The 16,638-nt window shown below is 39.4% G+C and overlaps 1 protein-coding gene across 1 annotated transcript in view; it reads right to left on the reverse strand.

Moving 5' to 3' along the window:
* The window catches only part of LOC126268072 (translation initiation factor eIF-2B subunit beta), a 70,587-nt gene that overhangs the window by 24,172 nt on the left and 29,777 nt on the right, over window positions 1–16,638 (reverse strand). Inside the window, exons 5-6 of the mRNA XM_049973510.1 lie at window positions 5,086–5,242; window positions 1,749–1,943 (exon numbers count right to left, since the gene is read on the reverse strand). Coding sequence (XP_049829467.1) covers window positions 1,749–1,943; window positions 5,086–5,242 — 352 coding nt within the window. The remainder of the gene's footprint in view (window positions 1–1,748; window positions 1,944–5,085; window positions 5,243–16,638) is intronic.

Below are 16,638 nucleotides of genomic sequence, written 5' to 3' on the forward strand. Positions count from 1 at the left end.
ACAAGATAGGATCTTCTTCATAAATATTTTGAAAAATTCGAAATTTAGTAAGTAGTGTATGCTGCAATGTTTTGAAAGTGTGTCTTTTTTGTTCTGACCTCCTGTTATTCACATTACTATAAGACTAGCAAGGAGCTGAATTGTGAATTTAAATCCAAACATACAACCCTGTACATTTATAAATCATCTGGTTATGATGTAACAGAAACAACACACCATGTCCTGTGCATTTTATTACTTTACAGTTATTGTTTATTTCCCACTGTCAACTACAAGGGGCATTCCTAACTGATTTACACTTTTTTTCTATCATTCATGGTGCACCATTTGACTCATCATTAGAGATGTACATATGTAGTAATTTTGTGTAACCGTAGGTGGTAGGACAATCACTAGAAGTGTAATCCCTGCACAGAACAGTTAATTTTCCGAACAGCTGTCATTCCGTGAGCAGACAATGTGGAGTGTGATCATCAAGGACAGTACTGGAAGGTGTGGTTTCTGTGGGAGGTGTGTGTAAGCACTGTGGATATTCACAGGCGACTGGTAGCAAAATGTGACTTGGCTCCTGACTTCTGAACGCCGTCTTCAAACCACTTTCTGGATCTTGTCACACCCACTGCAGGAAAGCTGCTCACAGATTTTACAAGACTGCGAAATGCTGTTTGCACAGAGGTTTCCTCATAGTCCCAAGTAAGTGGTATCAGAAGAGGCCAAGTCAAGAGAACATGGTGGGTATGGCAATGCCAGGAATCTCATTTCAGTGATTACAGCTGTCACTTTCCAACTCGTAGGAGTGTTGTCATATTGCAACTGCACTTTCCATGAAGGTGCACACTCTCCACACACTGCCACCAATCACCTGTGAATATCCACAATGTTTAGGCCCTCCTTCCCCAAAAATTATGTCACCCAGTGCTGTCCTTAATGACCACGCGTCATGTTGTCCACTCATGCAGTGCTAGCAGTTGGGGAAATGGGTTGTACAGTGCAGGGATTTACACTTGTAGTGATTGTCCTCCCACCTACAATTAGACCAAATTAATAGATACTTGTAGCTGTAATAATGAGTCAACTGACACACCTTCAATTACGGAGAAAAAAGTTAAGTTTAAATCAATACGGAATATTGCTCATAATCCACATGCAGCAACACATTAGATGTGGAAAGTGTTTATCATGAGAGGATGTGTCTTCTGCAAACGTTAAACTCCCATTTCTCCCAGTAATTAGCAATTCACAGGATAAATATTTATGTTAGTTTCTTCACCGCAATGAACATTTTTTTTAGTTTTTATGAATGATACAAAACACACGAATGACTTTCTGTCTTCTTTTCTATTACAAAACTGCTGCACTACTAGTTCAGCTCTTCTATTGCAAAACAGATACGAGAACTTACCACACTTAAATGAATCACTAGCCACAGAGAAGTGAATCTTCTCACAGATGGAGAGACTTCACTAAAGTGTTAAAACCAATGTTAATGGTTTCTTTTGTCACTGCTTGGAGAACAATTTCATATTTATCAATTTTTATTTTTGTGGTACAATCATTAGTGATGCAACAAACTGCAAAATCCACAATAGTGTGAGCCTGACAAAATGGTTTTCCACATTTTCAGTTACAGTAAAAATAGGAAGCAGTATTCATGTGAACAGCAGAAAAAGAAATCATATACTAGTATATGTGATCCAGAAACAGGTTTATCAAACAACAACTGCCGAAAGAAGTACATAGTTACTTACAGGAACTGAGAAATGTTTAGCTGCAAGGGCGACTGTGTGGCTGCCACAAAGAGCCCTTAGCCCACCATTTGCCATTACTGTATGAGTGCCAATAATAACTTTATTCACCCTGGACATTATAGCAAATATGGCAGAATCAGTTATAACCGTTGTTTGGATTTTACTTTTTCCTAAGCTCAAGGCTAACTCGTGACCCTGGAAGAAATGGACAGCAATACTTTAGAAAAATGAAGCATATATAATGAAATAGACGGCAGTCACTATAGCTCTTAATTTATGGATTAAAACCAGCAAACTCTCCTCAACATAATTATTAAGGCTTTCACGGTCACATTGCCTGTTGGGTTCCATCTCTGTTTCTTCTGCTGATATTTAATAATTTTCCTGATGTTTTGTCAGCACAAGTGGATGGCACTGTCAAAAGTTCATGCTCCATTGCTGGTGGTGGACTGTCTAGTCATCATGTCAACACATTTCATAGCTATGTACAGAATGGTTCAACAATAATACATATATATTACAGCGCATTTTGAATTTAATAACAGAGTGACCAAATCTAATGAACTGCTCATTGAAAACTTCTAATCTTCTCTGTAATGTCAGAAAGCACTACAGCTTTCACCTGCTCCTGGTTCCGTTCTGCATACAAGTTGATCAAATATATACAGTTTGACTGCCTAACGTACACAATACAAATGACACAAACATATATAATCTGAAGGACATGATTTATCCTAATGAACTGACTTATCGGATGTTACAGAACGAGAAAAGTGCAGCAGACAGTTGCAGTTTCTCACTTGCAGCTGCATGGAATAGAAATCAGCCTGTAAGGTCAAACAAATGATATCTGATTTCCTATAATCTATGAAGTACACTATATATAAAAAATCTAAAAGGAAATGAATTATCCTACTAAACTTGCATATCAGGTATTTCAGAAGGTGAGCAGTGTAGCAAAATAAATGCAGTTGCTCAACAACACTTGTGACTGCACGGAACACAAAATAGCACACAAGGCCAAGCAACTGTAATTTGATTTCATAATCTATAATGTACACATGATGCAAACATATATAATATAAAAGGGGATAAATTATCCTGCAGAAATAATGCATCAGATGTTGCAAAAGGTGGTCAGTGCAGCAACAGTTTCTCAGCAACACTTGCTGCCATGCAGCACTCACAATGGTGTGAGTTTTAGGTATCTACTCTAACAAATGTTCACTTAAAACTTTATGTCTTTAAAATTCATTTGTCCTAAATTAATGAGGTTTTTATAGGTTATAGGCATGCAAATTGGTAGTGTAAATCTCAAGTTGCAGGATTTTTCAATTACAAATAAAGAAGTCCTTTTCATTTTTATAAAGTACCTTTTTCTCAGCTCAGGATGAACTTATAACAGAAAGCTTGGATTAGTTCTGAAGTTTTCTTTTGCAGTTATCAAAAACTGCAATCACTGTGAATGTACAGTATGTTACTGATTTTATAAAGAATGTTACTGAAGAGTGGTTCTATGCACGCTGGAATGTGCGATTAGCCAACAGTGCACATACTCTGCAGTGGTTGTAGCACTGAGTCACTTGCCCACCTGCAAAAGAGCCCCTTTAGCTGGTAGAGTAGGCAGGATGCTAAGCTTCCACAACAATGAAAGGCTTAAGAACATCTACAGAGTAGTGGTGAAAGTCAGATTAGCATCCAACAACCGACTTCTCCTCTTCAGGTACACTTCTAAAAACCACTTTTGCCCAAAATGTTGCCCTCTGTCTTCCAAAGTTATTAACATGTACTGCAGCGATTTAACACTACAAAATCAAAATGCTGTAGTGGTTACTGAAGGTGAGAAAAAAAATTGATGTTCATCATCATATGAAAGCTGTCATCAGACAAATGCATAATCTTTCAGGGCTCCAAAATGTGACTCTTTGCAGTAAGGAACAAACTAATACTTTTGATTAATAAAATATCCCAAACAGATGAGTTACAGCAATAATTTGCCCCTACTAAACCACTATGTGTGTCAGAGCTGCCATAGTGGATTAACTCTCCTCATTGCACAAGCACTAGAAGATAAAGCTTGCAACCCAACAATGACTGCATACAGGCACGGTACAACTAAATGCCTCATCCTGCACATCATCATCATCAACAACAACAACAACAATAACAACAACAAAGAGGTCCACCATCCCATGAGCCTTCAATACAATGTTTTATGAGCCGCACCGTCTCATTAGTGGAACTTTCATCATTTGAATACCACCATGCCCTCTTCTTTGACTTTCCAGAGATGTGGAGGGATGAAGTAGCGTTAAGTAGTACACAGACACAGTGATGGAAGTTCACCTGAGTGGCAACTGATCCAAGAGGTATGACTGTCAAAGACTGCCACTGTCGCTCTGCGATTGCCAGGACAAAAAACTCCTAACTTGAGCATTTCTACAATGTTGCCTCATGACACAAAAGTTAACAACAAGCCAACTATAATTGGAAACTAGGCCGATTATTTTGCACATCTGATCTTCGCAACAACTATGTAGAATACCCCTGTTAATTACTGACCAGTGCTATTATACCAAACTTCACACACTGAGTGAGGCAGTGCAGTGGTTAGCACACTGGACTCGCATTTGGGAGGACGCCAGTTCAAATCCGTCTCCAGCCATCCTGATTTAGGTTTTCTGTGATTTACCTACATTGTTTCAGGCAAATGGTGGGATGGTTCCTTTGAAAGGACATGGCCGATTTACTTCCTCATCCTTTCCCAATCCGAGCTTGTGCTCCATCTCTAATGACCTCATTGTCGACGGGATGCTGAACTCTAATCTCCATCTCCTCCTCCTCCTCCTCCTCCTCCTCCTCCTCCTCCTCCTCCAGACTCCACTATTATGAATTTAAGCATATAATGTGTGTGGCATCATTATACTATATAGCACTCATTGTATTTCTCTCATTGTGTACCCTCATTTGACAGGAAGTGTTATTTCTTGTATATTCTTTCGACTGCGGCTTTTCAATTATGCTTTGGTTACTCTAGGCCCAGTTTGTGCTCTTTACAGCAAACCACAACTGTTTCAATACATGATGCTCCAGGATAGAACACAATATCACCCCAAATAGATAACATTTAAATCAAGTCTCTAAATCAATCCTTAATTTGTGAACACTTTTACTTAACTACAAGTAACACCCATTGTTTATCAGATATCAAGTTATCTCATTTCACATTTCAATAACAGATATAACAGTCAGCTGTTCACATGAACAGACAACATTTATATTCTCTACAAAAAAAAAAACACTACTAACTTGATGAATAACAAACTAATTTACTCACATGGCAAAATGGTGCACATTCTGCGACTATGACTTCAAATTTTCTGTAAGCAGCAGCTTTCTTCAGGAAAGCTTGAACTGCATTAGATTTCCCTATAGTCATTATTATTTCATTCGAATGGATATGTTCACTTGCTTGTTGGGCAATGTTATCTGCACTGGTAAAAAAGGAAGAATGAATAAGTTAAAACTAAATTTTTTTCAATAAAATAACACTGTCAATGCAGAAACTTGGAATACAAAAACTGAAGGGATTATCAGTCAAGCTCTGATCAAAGAATTGCAACAACAGTTTTTTTCAATTTTGGAGCAATATGAGGGACGCAAAATGCTCAGAAAATGCTCAGAATGAACACCAGTTTCAAAAATATATCAAATGTTCTTATACTGTGATCTCAAAGGAGTTATTTTCATCTTGCCTTAAAACATTGTTCTTATGATAGAAATAACAAAAGCTCTACTTTTCTGCAATGTAATTTTGTAGGGGTAAATTCATCATTGTTACTTTTCTAACAGTTTCTTGCACTTCCGCAACAGTATGTCGCAACAGCATTATGTATACGTGACAATGGCAAACATTATTAGGCAACAAATGAAGATTGTCAATACAACCATTACCAATACCTCCTTGCAGTAATTAGAGAAAAAAAAGAAAAAAATAACATACAGCAATAATGTGATGTTCATTACACAGTTCTCTAATCAATGATCCAAGCAACAGTTCCTAATGGGAGGGAACCTCCATGGTATACAGTCACTGTAAAGAAATATATAAAGAGACAGAGTACTGCATAATAAGTTTAAAACAAAGCATAGGGTTCTAGATAGAGATATGCTGAATGAAACGTGTTCTGTTGTCAAGAGAGCAATGCATGATGCCTTTAGTGGAAAGTGTAGCGGAATATTATCAAATGATATTTCATAAGACCCAAAGAAATTCTAGACGTATGTAAAGGCTGTTCATGGCACCAAAGTTAATGTTCGGTCTCTAATGAATGACACAGGAACTGAAATTGAGGATAGCAAAGCCAAAACTGAAATGCTCTTTCAGGGCTCCAAAATGTGACTCTTTGCAGTAAGGAACAAACTAATACTTTTGATTAATAAAATATCCCAAACAGATGAGTTACAGCAATAATTTGCCCCTACTAAACCACTATGTGTGTCAGAGCTGCCATAGTGGATTAACTCTCCTCATTGCACAAGCACTAGAAGATAAAGCTTGCAACCCAACAATGACTGCATACAGGCACGGTACAACTAAATGCCTCATCCTGCACATCATCATCATCATCATCATCATCATCATCAACAACAACAACAACAACAACAAAGAGGTCCACCATCTCATGGGCCTTCAATACAATGTTGTATGAGCCACACCGTCTCATTAGCGGAACTTCCATCATTTGAATACCACCATGCCCTCTTCTTTGGCTTTCCAGAAACGTGGAGGGATGAAGTAGGGTTAAGTAGTACACAGACACAGTGATGGAAGTTCAACTGAGTGGCAACTGATCCAAGAGGTATGACTGTCAAAGACTGCCACTGTCGCTCTGCGATTGCCACTGTGATTGCCAGGACAAAAAACTCCTAACTTGAGCTTTTCTACAATGTTGCCTCATGACACATTTCCAAGCGCTGCTTTACCAAGGAAAATCCAGGGGAATTGCCCTCATTTAATCCTTGTTTCACGGAAAAGATGAATGAAATGAGTATTAATATCAGTGGTGTTGGGAAACAGCTGAAATTTTTCAAATTGAATGAAGCTCCTGGGCCAGATTGACTCCCTGTAAGATTATATACTGAATTTGCAGCTGAATTAGCTCCTCTTCTGACTATAATCTATTGTAGATCCCTTGAACAAAAAACTGTGCCCAGTTCTTGGAAAAATGCACAGGTCACACCTGTCTACAAGAAGGGTAATAAAAGTGATCCAATCCACAAACTACTGTTCAATATCCCTGACATCGATTTTTGTAGAATCTTAGAACATATTATGAGCCCACAGGTAATGAGGTATCTTGTACAGAATGACCTCCTCAGTACCAACCTGCAAGGATTCTGAAAACATTGATCATGTAAAATTCTACTCACACTTTTGTCATGAGGCACACTGAAAGCTTTGGATCAAGGTAACTAGGTAGATGCAGAATTTATTGATTTCCAATAAGCATCGAACACAGTACCACACCAACGCTTACTATCAAACACACGAACATATGGGGTGTCAAGTAAAATTTGTGACTGGACAGAGGACCTTTTGGTAGGGAGTACGCAGCTTGTTATCTTGGATGGGGATCATCAAGTAGCTTCAGATGTGCCCCAGGGAAGTATGTTGCAATCCTGTTGTTCATGTTGTGTATTAATGATCTTGCAGACAATATTAATAGTAACCTCAGACTTTTTGCAGGTGATGCAATTATCTATAATGAAGTGCTGTCTGAAAGAAGTTGCACAAATATTCAGTCAGATCCTAATAAAGTTTCAGAGGGGTGCAGAGTTTGGCAACTTGCTTTAAATGTTCAGAAATGTAAAACTGCACACTTCACAAAATGAAAAAAAACATGTAGTAGACTACGACTATAATATCAATAAGTCATAGTTGGAATCATTTAACTCATAAAAATATCTGGGTGTAGCACTTTGTGGGGATATGAAATGGCATGCTCACATAGCTCAGTCATGGTTACAGGAGGTGGTAGTCTTTGGCTTATTTGTAGACTGCTGGGGAAGCAAAATCAGTCTACAAAAGAGACTGCTTACAAATCACTCATGCGACCTGTTCTAGAATATTGCTCAAGTGTGTGGGAAGCATAGGACTAACAGGGGATATTGAAAATGTACAGAAAAGTGCAGGTTGGATGGTCACAGATTTGTTTGACCTGTGGGAGAGTGTCACAGAGATACTGAAGGAACTAAAATGGAAGACTCTTGAAGATAAACACAAACTATCCCAAGAGAGTGTGGTCTGTTAACAAAGTTTCAAAAGACGGCTTTAAATTATGATTCTAGGGATATACTACAAACCCCTACAATCGCTCACACATGGATCATGAGGACAAGATTAGAGTAATTACTGCATGCACACAGACATTCAAACAATCATTCATCCTGTTGCTTCATATGCGAATGGAACAGAAAGAAACCCTGATAACTGGTACAGTGGAACATACCCTATGCCATGCAGCTCATGGTGGTTTCCAGAGTATAGATGTAGATAGCTGAAAATCATCGGTACCTGAGTTTATCACACTAATATTTCCTCATTATTGTGCCACTAATAAAAAGGGTATAATAAATGAGCCATGAATACTTTTTGTAACAAATGCTAACTGGACTAAACAAGGTTACAAGAGGAAGTGTCCTTTGTTACATTAAGTAAACATCCTATCTTTCTTTCTTTTCATTGTGCAGTTTTAAAACTAACAGAACTAATCCCAAATTATTTAATTTTTAATGACTCTTACAGGATCTTAACTGCATAGTTTAATGACACACAAATGTCTCCTCCTGCTATCACCACCCAGTAACAGCAAAAGCATCATTAACTACCAGATAGGGTTGCAGTGTGTTTCCGCAACTATTCATCAGAGTGTTGAGCCAGCACTGCTGTGCAAACGGACTGGTGGACTCACACAACATTGCAACAAAACAGCTTGCATATGACCCCCAAACAGTACAAGGTGATTAAAAATACCCAACAAAATGTAATTTACACTGGAATTCTCCTCAGTGAAATGGCTCTTATTTTTATCATAGCTTCTGCTATCAAATATTTCAAAGAATGTGGGCTTGAAATTTTCCTAGTGGATAGAATACATTCCCATTTTCTGATGTGCACCCAGGACATCATTATCTCCTCTCCCCAGAAAAGGAAATAATGATTGCCCAGATGCTGGGCCAAAACATTGTTTGATATTTTACAATAATGTCAACAAGAAATTAAAAATCTACCTAAAAAGGTGCATTTCACTGTAATTGCTGCATCTGCTGTGACACTTCTTTTTCAGAGGTTCGTATAAAAGTGTAGTACAGTCACATCTTCCTCTGTCTTAGATGTGTAAGGCAAGCAGATTATGAAGGAATAGTATTGGTCACCTATTCTTAATGTCCTGTACCTGAATACTTTCATGAGTTGCAGTTACCCACTGATAGTGTAATATGTTGACCCTTTCAAATTATTTCCATTTTAAGCAAACATTGCTTGTTTCATATAATTTTGTCTCTTTAAAGACTATTACTTGATTTGGTCATCAATTATGTTCAGTTCAGCCTTCCGATCCCTTAAAGGTCAAGTGGGGTAGTTATTCGCATGGCAATTTTCCTATTTTGCTATAGTACACTGACATAATCAGTATATCCCAAGGCATTGTGGCAGCCCATCATTTGTTTCTAGTATCAGTCATAATTCTCCTCCTTTAAAACAAGCTTCGAAAGAGCTGGAGAAAATCTGTCACTCTGATGATTGACCAAGTCTCAAAAGGGGCCAAAATATCATTTCATACTTTCATTCAACTGGGTAATCCAGGAACATATTTTTGTGCCATCCAGATTAGTTTTTCTGGCATCCTCCAATCCTTCATAACATTGCACATTTTGTGATAGATAACATTGGACAACTCTTTTACATGAAAAAAGACATTGTGATAATACGCACCCAGGTCTTCATTTGTCACTTTATCCACTCTAATCAGCAACACACAGACAAGATTACATTTTTAGATTTACCGATCACTATAATCTACACTAAACAAGTACATTTAAGATGCACAACACTCACACAGGAATAATCACTTTTTGTTACCAAATCAACAATGCTATGTGTTTCTTTTTCTCAGATACAAGAATGAGGTTTAGGTGATGTGTAGTAAAAAGACCCCTCAGTATGTCTTGCTATCTAGTATGTTTAATTTTTTGAGGTTGTGCCATTTCACAATCACTTTCCTCTACTCTGGCATCTCTTAATTTATTGGTCTTGATTTCAAATCCACGTTGATTCTCATTTAGTCCATTACCACAAGGTTGAGAGTTCACTAAGGGTATCAATGATACCTGCTGCCTCCTTAGTCTTGGTCAATTAACCTCTGTCTTTTCTTCTCAAAAGACAGATTTTTTTTCCAATTTAGGGCTCTACCATTTGTCTTGCTTTCTCAGTGCTGCTTTTGCAAGCATAGTGAGCCTGTTTCACTCCTGCTTCTTCTTGAGGATCAAGGGTTATCATGTTATCTCTCCCAAATGTTCTTCACTATTCTACCATATTCAATTTGCATGACAGCATTCCAGAATTCTCATGTCATACTATGGTTTGCATAACAGTCTCTCAGCCTCTGCACTACTGTGTCATTTCCTCTCTTACTGGAAGAGATTGGACCGAAAATGAAGTGAAGCATAACATGTTCAGGTTAACAAAAAATATATAGACTTTTAAAACAGACTTCATTATAAATAGGAGAAATTTTGTCTGCACATCAATATTTTGAGTCATGTTTTATTCACACAGTTGTAACATTTTTTATCTAGTACATTAACCCTTTAGTGCTGACATGGTGTGCTGTGGGAACCTCACACGTTAAAAGAGTGCTTGCAGAACTATTTTAAATTTTCACGAATATCTCAACTCCTGTTAGCTTTATATCTAACAGTTATGTATGTTTTCAAATCTTATCCAGTGCAGTCCCCAACAATCAGTCTTTCCTTCTCGTCCTGCCTGGTAAGTCTTCCTTTACCCAGGCTTCTGGGTGGCCTTTCTGAACTGTATTCCTTTCCCTAAACCTCTCTAGTCCTTTTCCCTCATCTTCATCCTTCGCCTTCCACCTTTCCATCAGAAGAAGGAGCCACTGGTTCCGAAAGCTTGTAAAAGTTAGTTATGTAAGTGACTGAATTAGAACACACTAAATTTCAGTTATCATAGTTGTTCAGTAGACAAAAATATACACTGTGGTGTTTAGGAGATCCCGCATCAGTTCTAGTGTAACAAAAATCAAAATAATACCAAGTAGCAATTTTTTTAAAAATTTTACAGCAGTTTCATTGTTCTCGCATTCCATTTTACATTAAGTGTATCCACTGTCATCTAGTACTGCTATTCTAACTGCTTTCTATGTGAAATAAAAGTCTTGGAATCAGTTTGCTTTTTGTCATTGTACAGTAACAACTTGACATACAGTATATCTGTATGCATGAAGAAAACAAAAGATGAATAGAGAGGTTACTAGAAGAAGTTGAAGCAGAAATAACATATGATTAATTAGATTCAGAGTCATCTGAGAAGTGTGAACAACAGGAACATATAGTATGGATGGTGATGATAATGAAGTAAGTTTTGAAAATAACAGTGTTATGAAAAGAATAGTTTCCACTCACCATATAGCAGAGATGCTGAGTCACTGACAGCACAACAAGGACTGTCAGAAAGTGAGCTTTCGGTCAAAAAGGCCTTCGTGGAAAATAGACCGACCCCCCCCCCCCCCACCCCCACACACATGGCCATAGTCTCTGGCTTCTGGGGCCAGACTGTGAGCAGCAGCGCATGTTGGGAGAGGCAACCAGGTGGTGGGTGTAAGGAGGAGGCTTGGGCAGGAAGAGGCAAGTATAGCAGAGTAGGGGTGGGTGACGGTAAAGTGTTGCTTGTGGGATTGTACTCGGACAAGGTGGAGAGTGGGTAGAGCAGCTAGTTGCAGGTTAGATGGCGAGCAGGGGGGGCAGGGGCACAAAAAGAGAGAATTAAAAAGAATGAGGGTGCATTGATGGAGTAAAGGACGGTGTACTGCTAGTTCTCATTCCAGCACTACACAGCCCTCTATTCCATCAATGCGCCCTCAGTCTTTTTACTAATCTCCTATTCCACTGCATCCCCCCGCCCCCGCCCTCTGTCTAACCTCCCAATTGCATCTAGCTTCCCTACCCTCTCTCCGCCTTGTCCCAGTATGCTCCCACAAGCAGCACTTTACCATCCCCGGCCACTACTCCACTCTCCCTCTCCGTCCCAGCCTCCTCCTTACCCTCCTTGCCTCCATCATCATAAGGCCTTGTTGGCTGAAAGTTCACTTTCTGAAAGTCTTTTTGTGCCTGCGTGGGACTCAGCATCTCTGCTATAGTGAGCAGCAACTATCCTTTTCATAATGGTGTTACAGTCCATCCCAGATTTTCCATTGTTTAAGTTTTGAATATAACAATTTGTATTTCGAAAGAGACAAATTAATGAAATGGATGAAGAACCCTCCACGAAAAAATGTAAGGGCACAACCTCAAAATACTGTTAGTCAACTACCAGGTGTGAGTCATGTAATCAGAATAGTGAAGTCAATTTTAGACTGCTTCCTTTATTATTTGATGAAACAAAACACCAAACAAAAGATATGGCTGGCTAGTTTTCACTGCTTTGATCATATGAACCAACAGGACCTTTGGGGCAGAAATGGTTTTGGAATCAACAAATTTCCCGTTCCAATGCATACTATGGTGTCACCCTCAGAAACCACACTTGCTAGGTGGTAGCCTTAAATCGGCCGCGGTCCGTTAGTATACGTCGGACCCGCGTGTCGCCACTTTCAGTGATTGCAGACCGAGCACCGCCACACGGCAGGTCTAGTCTAGAGAGACTCCCTAGCACTCGCCCCAGTTGTACAGCCGACTTTTCTAGCGATGGTTCACTGACTACAGACGCTCTCATTTGCTGAGATGACAGTTTAGCATAGCCTTCAGCTACGTCATTTGATACGACCTAGCAAGGCGCCATATTCAGTTACTATGAATGTATTCTGAACAGATAATATTGTGAATCATCAAGAGTGACGTTCATCATTAATGGATTAAAGTTAAGTATCAAACTAATTACGCCTGCTTTCTGAATTCTCATTCCTTGCCATGTTCCATATCTCACGTCAGTATAGTTCTTCCCTCCTCACGCCAGCCTGCGTGAGCTAAAATGCATGCATTTAGGCCTCCTCTCGTAACACGGTGTTGGCTCTTCTGCCAATCCAACACATATGTTTTGAAGACATTTAAAGCACACAAGAGAGAATGAAAATGGTTAACCTTACAGCTACTAAGGAAGTACGTGAAATGTTCCAGGCAAACTGTAACAAGAACTACAGTGTCAGAATATACTACAGTGGATGAACAGTTGGTCACCTTCAGAGGAAAGCGTAGTTTTTGCCAGTATGCACCAAGCAAGACTTAAAAATGTGATCTGAAAATTATAACCACCTGTGATGCCAGGACTTAGTGCATTCTTGCCATGAAGATACTGATCAAAAGAGAGAGAGAGACTGGTCACGCAACATTACAAGCTTGCCACAAGGCCTTATTGCACTAATCAAGGCAACTGTGGGGACTGGCTACAATGTAACAACAGACAATTGGTGTACTAATTGCAGCTTGTCTAAAGAGCGGCTGAGAAAGAACTTACTTTGGTTGGAACTGTTAGTAAAAATAAAACCGAATTTCCTCCTGAATTTGTGAATGTGAAGCAGTGCAAAATAAACAGATGCTTATTTGAATTCCAAAGGTTTTGACAATCACTTCATATGTGATGAACAAGAACTTCATACTTCCTTTACCTAAACATTTCAATAACAAGGTAGATGACAGTACCTGAGAGAAATAGAATTCTGAAAACATCATAATGTACAATTCCACAAAAGCAAGGGTCAATACATTGGATGAAATGTGTGCCACCTACTCCACATCAAGAAGAACAAGGCACTGGTCATGTGAAATATTTTTCTGTATCCTGCGTATTTCTGGAATATATACTTAAATAATATTTATCAGAAATAATGAGACCATTAATATTATCAGAAGAGTGTTCCTACAAGAATGAAAAGATCAGCTGGAAGATCCCATTACACACAAGAAATCAGAATTTTCAAATCCAACAAACAGTAAAAGGCCAAAATGACAACATAAGAAGATGAAAAGCAAGAACCTCCAGCAGAAAGACCAGGGCTAGCTAACAGAAATGTGAACAATAGATAAAACAAGAAGGGAAGATGTACAAAGTGCCCCTGAAGTAAAGACATGAAAAAAAGTTTCTATATGAAGTGTATAAAAATGTGCAAGTCATATAGTTACAATGTGTAATGATGTTCTTTATATAAAGAGCATGTTTCTGATTTGGAATGAAACATAAAATAATGCTGATGGAAGCGATAGATACTTACCACCTGAACATAGAAAGAAAGAAATATTACTATTTTTATTGCTATCTAGTGCTAATCTTTATTACCAATGCATTTACAGGGTGTTTCAAAAATGACCGGTATATTTGAAATGGCAATAAAAACTAAACGAGTAGCGATAGAAATACACCGTTTGTTTGCAATATGCTTGGGACAACAGTACATTTTCAGGCGGACAAACTTCCGAAATTACAGTAGTTACAATTTTCAATAACAGATGGCGCTGCAAGTGATATGAAAGATATAGAAGACAACGCAGTCTGTGGGTGTGCCATTCTGTACGTCATCTTTCTGGTGTAAGCGTGTGCTGTTCACAACGTGCAAGTGTGCTGTGGACAACATGGTTTATTCCTTAGAAAAGAGGATTTTTCTGGTGTTGGAATTCCACCGCTTAGAACACAGTATTGTTGCAACAAGACGAAGTTTTCAACGGAGGTTTAATGTAACCGAAGGACCGAAAAGCGATACAATAAAGGATCTGTTTGAAAAATTTCAACGGACTGGGAACGTGTCGGATGAACGTGCTGGTAAGGTAGGGCGACCGCCTACAGCAACCACAGAGGGCAACGCGCAGCTAGTGCAGCAGGTGATCCAACACCGACCTCGGGTTTCCATTCGCCGTGTTGCAGCTGCGGTCCAAATGACGCCAACGTCCACTTATCGTCTCATGCGCCAGAGTTTACACCTCTATCCATACAAAATTCAAACGTGGCAACCCCTCAGCGCCACTACCATTGCTGCACGAGAGACATTCGTTAACGATATAGTGCACAGGATTGATGACGGCGATATGCATGTGGGCAGCAGTTGGCTTACTGACGAAGCTTATTTTTACCTGGACGGCTTCGTCAATAAACAGAACTGGCGCATATGGGGAACCAAAAAGCCCCATGTTGCAGACCCATCGTCCCTGCATCCTCAAAAAGTACTGGTCTGGGCCGCCATTTCTTTCAAAGGAATCATTGGCCCATTTTTCAGATCCGAAACGATTACTGCATCACACTATCGGGACATTCTTCGTGAATTTGTGGCGGTACAAACTGCCTTAGAACACCTGCGAACACCTCATGGTTTATGCAAGATGGTACCCGGCCACATCGCACGGCCGACGTCTTTAATTTCCTGAATGAATATTTCGATGATCGTGTGATTGCTTTGGGCTATCCGAAACATACAGGAGGCGGCGTGGATTGGCCTCCCTATTGGCCAGACCAGGTGTACTGCGCCAGATCCAGAAACAATTGAACAGCTGAAGCAGTACATCTCATCTGCATGTGAAGCCATTCCGCCAGACACGTTGTCAAAGGTTTCGGGTAATTTCATTCAGAGACTACGTCATATTATTGCTACGCATGGTGGATATGTGGAAAATATCGTACTATAGAGTTTCCCAGACCGCAGTACCATCTGTTGTTGACAATTGTAACTACTGTAATTTCGAAAGTTTGTCTGCCTGAAAATATACTGTTGTCCCAAGCATATTGCAACAAACGGTGTATTTCTATCGCTGCTCGTTTAGTTTGTATTGCCGTTTTAAATATACCGGTCATTTTTGAAACACCCTGTACATTGTATACACATGTTGAAGAGTCTAAGACTTCATTACAATAATATTACAAGGATAGATTGCCACTCAGTATATAGAGGAGACGCTGAACCACAGACAGGCAGAACAAAATGACTTCTACACATTTAAGCTTACTGCTGAAAGGTCTTCTTCTGAAAAGATAGATTGCTACTTATAAAGATGATGTATTAAGTTCCAGACAGGCATAAAACACACTTAAACGTATTTAATTGTCCCTGGTTGCAACTTAATGTGTCATCTATATTGTAAGTAACAATCTATCTTTTCTTACATTGTTGAAATTCCAACCTGGAGTTTCCATTGTTTGAAAACACACACATTTGCACAAGCACAGCTAAGCTGCTGAGATTGGACTGTGGGCTGCACTTGTGCTTGATGAGAAGAGCAGTCTCGTGTAAGTGGTGGGGGCAAGGAGAAGGCTGGGACGGGGAGGGATAGGACAGTAGGAATTGGGGAAGGTGTAGTGCTGCTTGTGGGACCAGCAGGAATGTGGTGGGGACAGGATAGGTGCAGTCGGGAGGTTTGATTTTTGTGTGTGTGTGTGTGTGTGGAGGGGGGGGGGGGGGAGGGGTGATTCTCTCTTTCAGAAGAAGGTCTTTCAGCTGATGAAAGCTTAAATGTACAGCAGCCTTTTTGTTGTGTGTGTCCGAGGCTCGGTGTCTCCTCTCTATATAGTGAGTAGCAATCTTTCCTTTTATAACATTGTCATTATTCAATCCTGGACATTTCATTGTTCAATAATACTGCAACACAGAAGTTCTGCAGAGTAACCTCTTTAGTC

Source organism: Schistocerca gregaria, chromosome 4 (genome assembly GCF_023897955.1).
Source record: "Schistocerca gregaria isolate iqSchGreg1 chromosome 4, iqSchGreg1.2, whole genome shotgun sequence".
NCBI classification, from domain to species: Eukaryota; Metazoa; Arthropoda; class Insecta; order Orthoptera; family Acrididae; genus Schistocerca; species Schistocerca gregaria.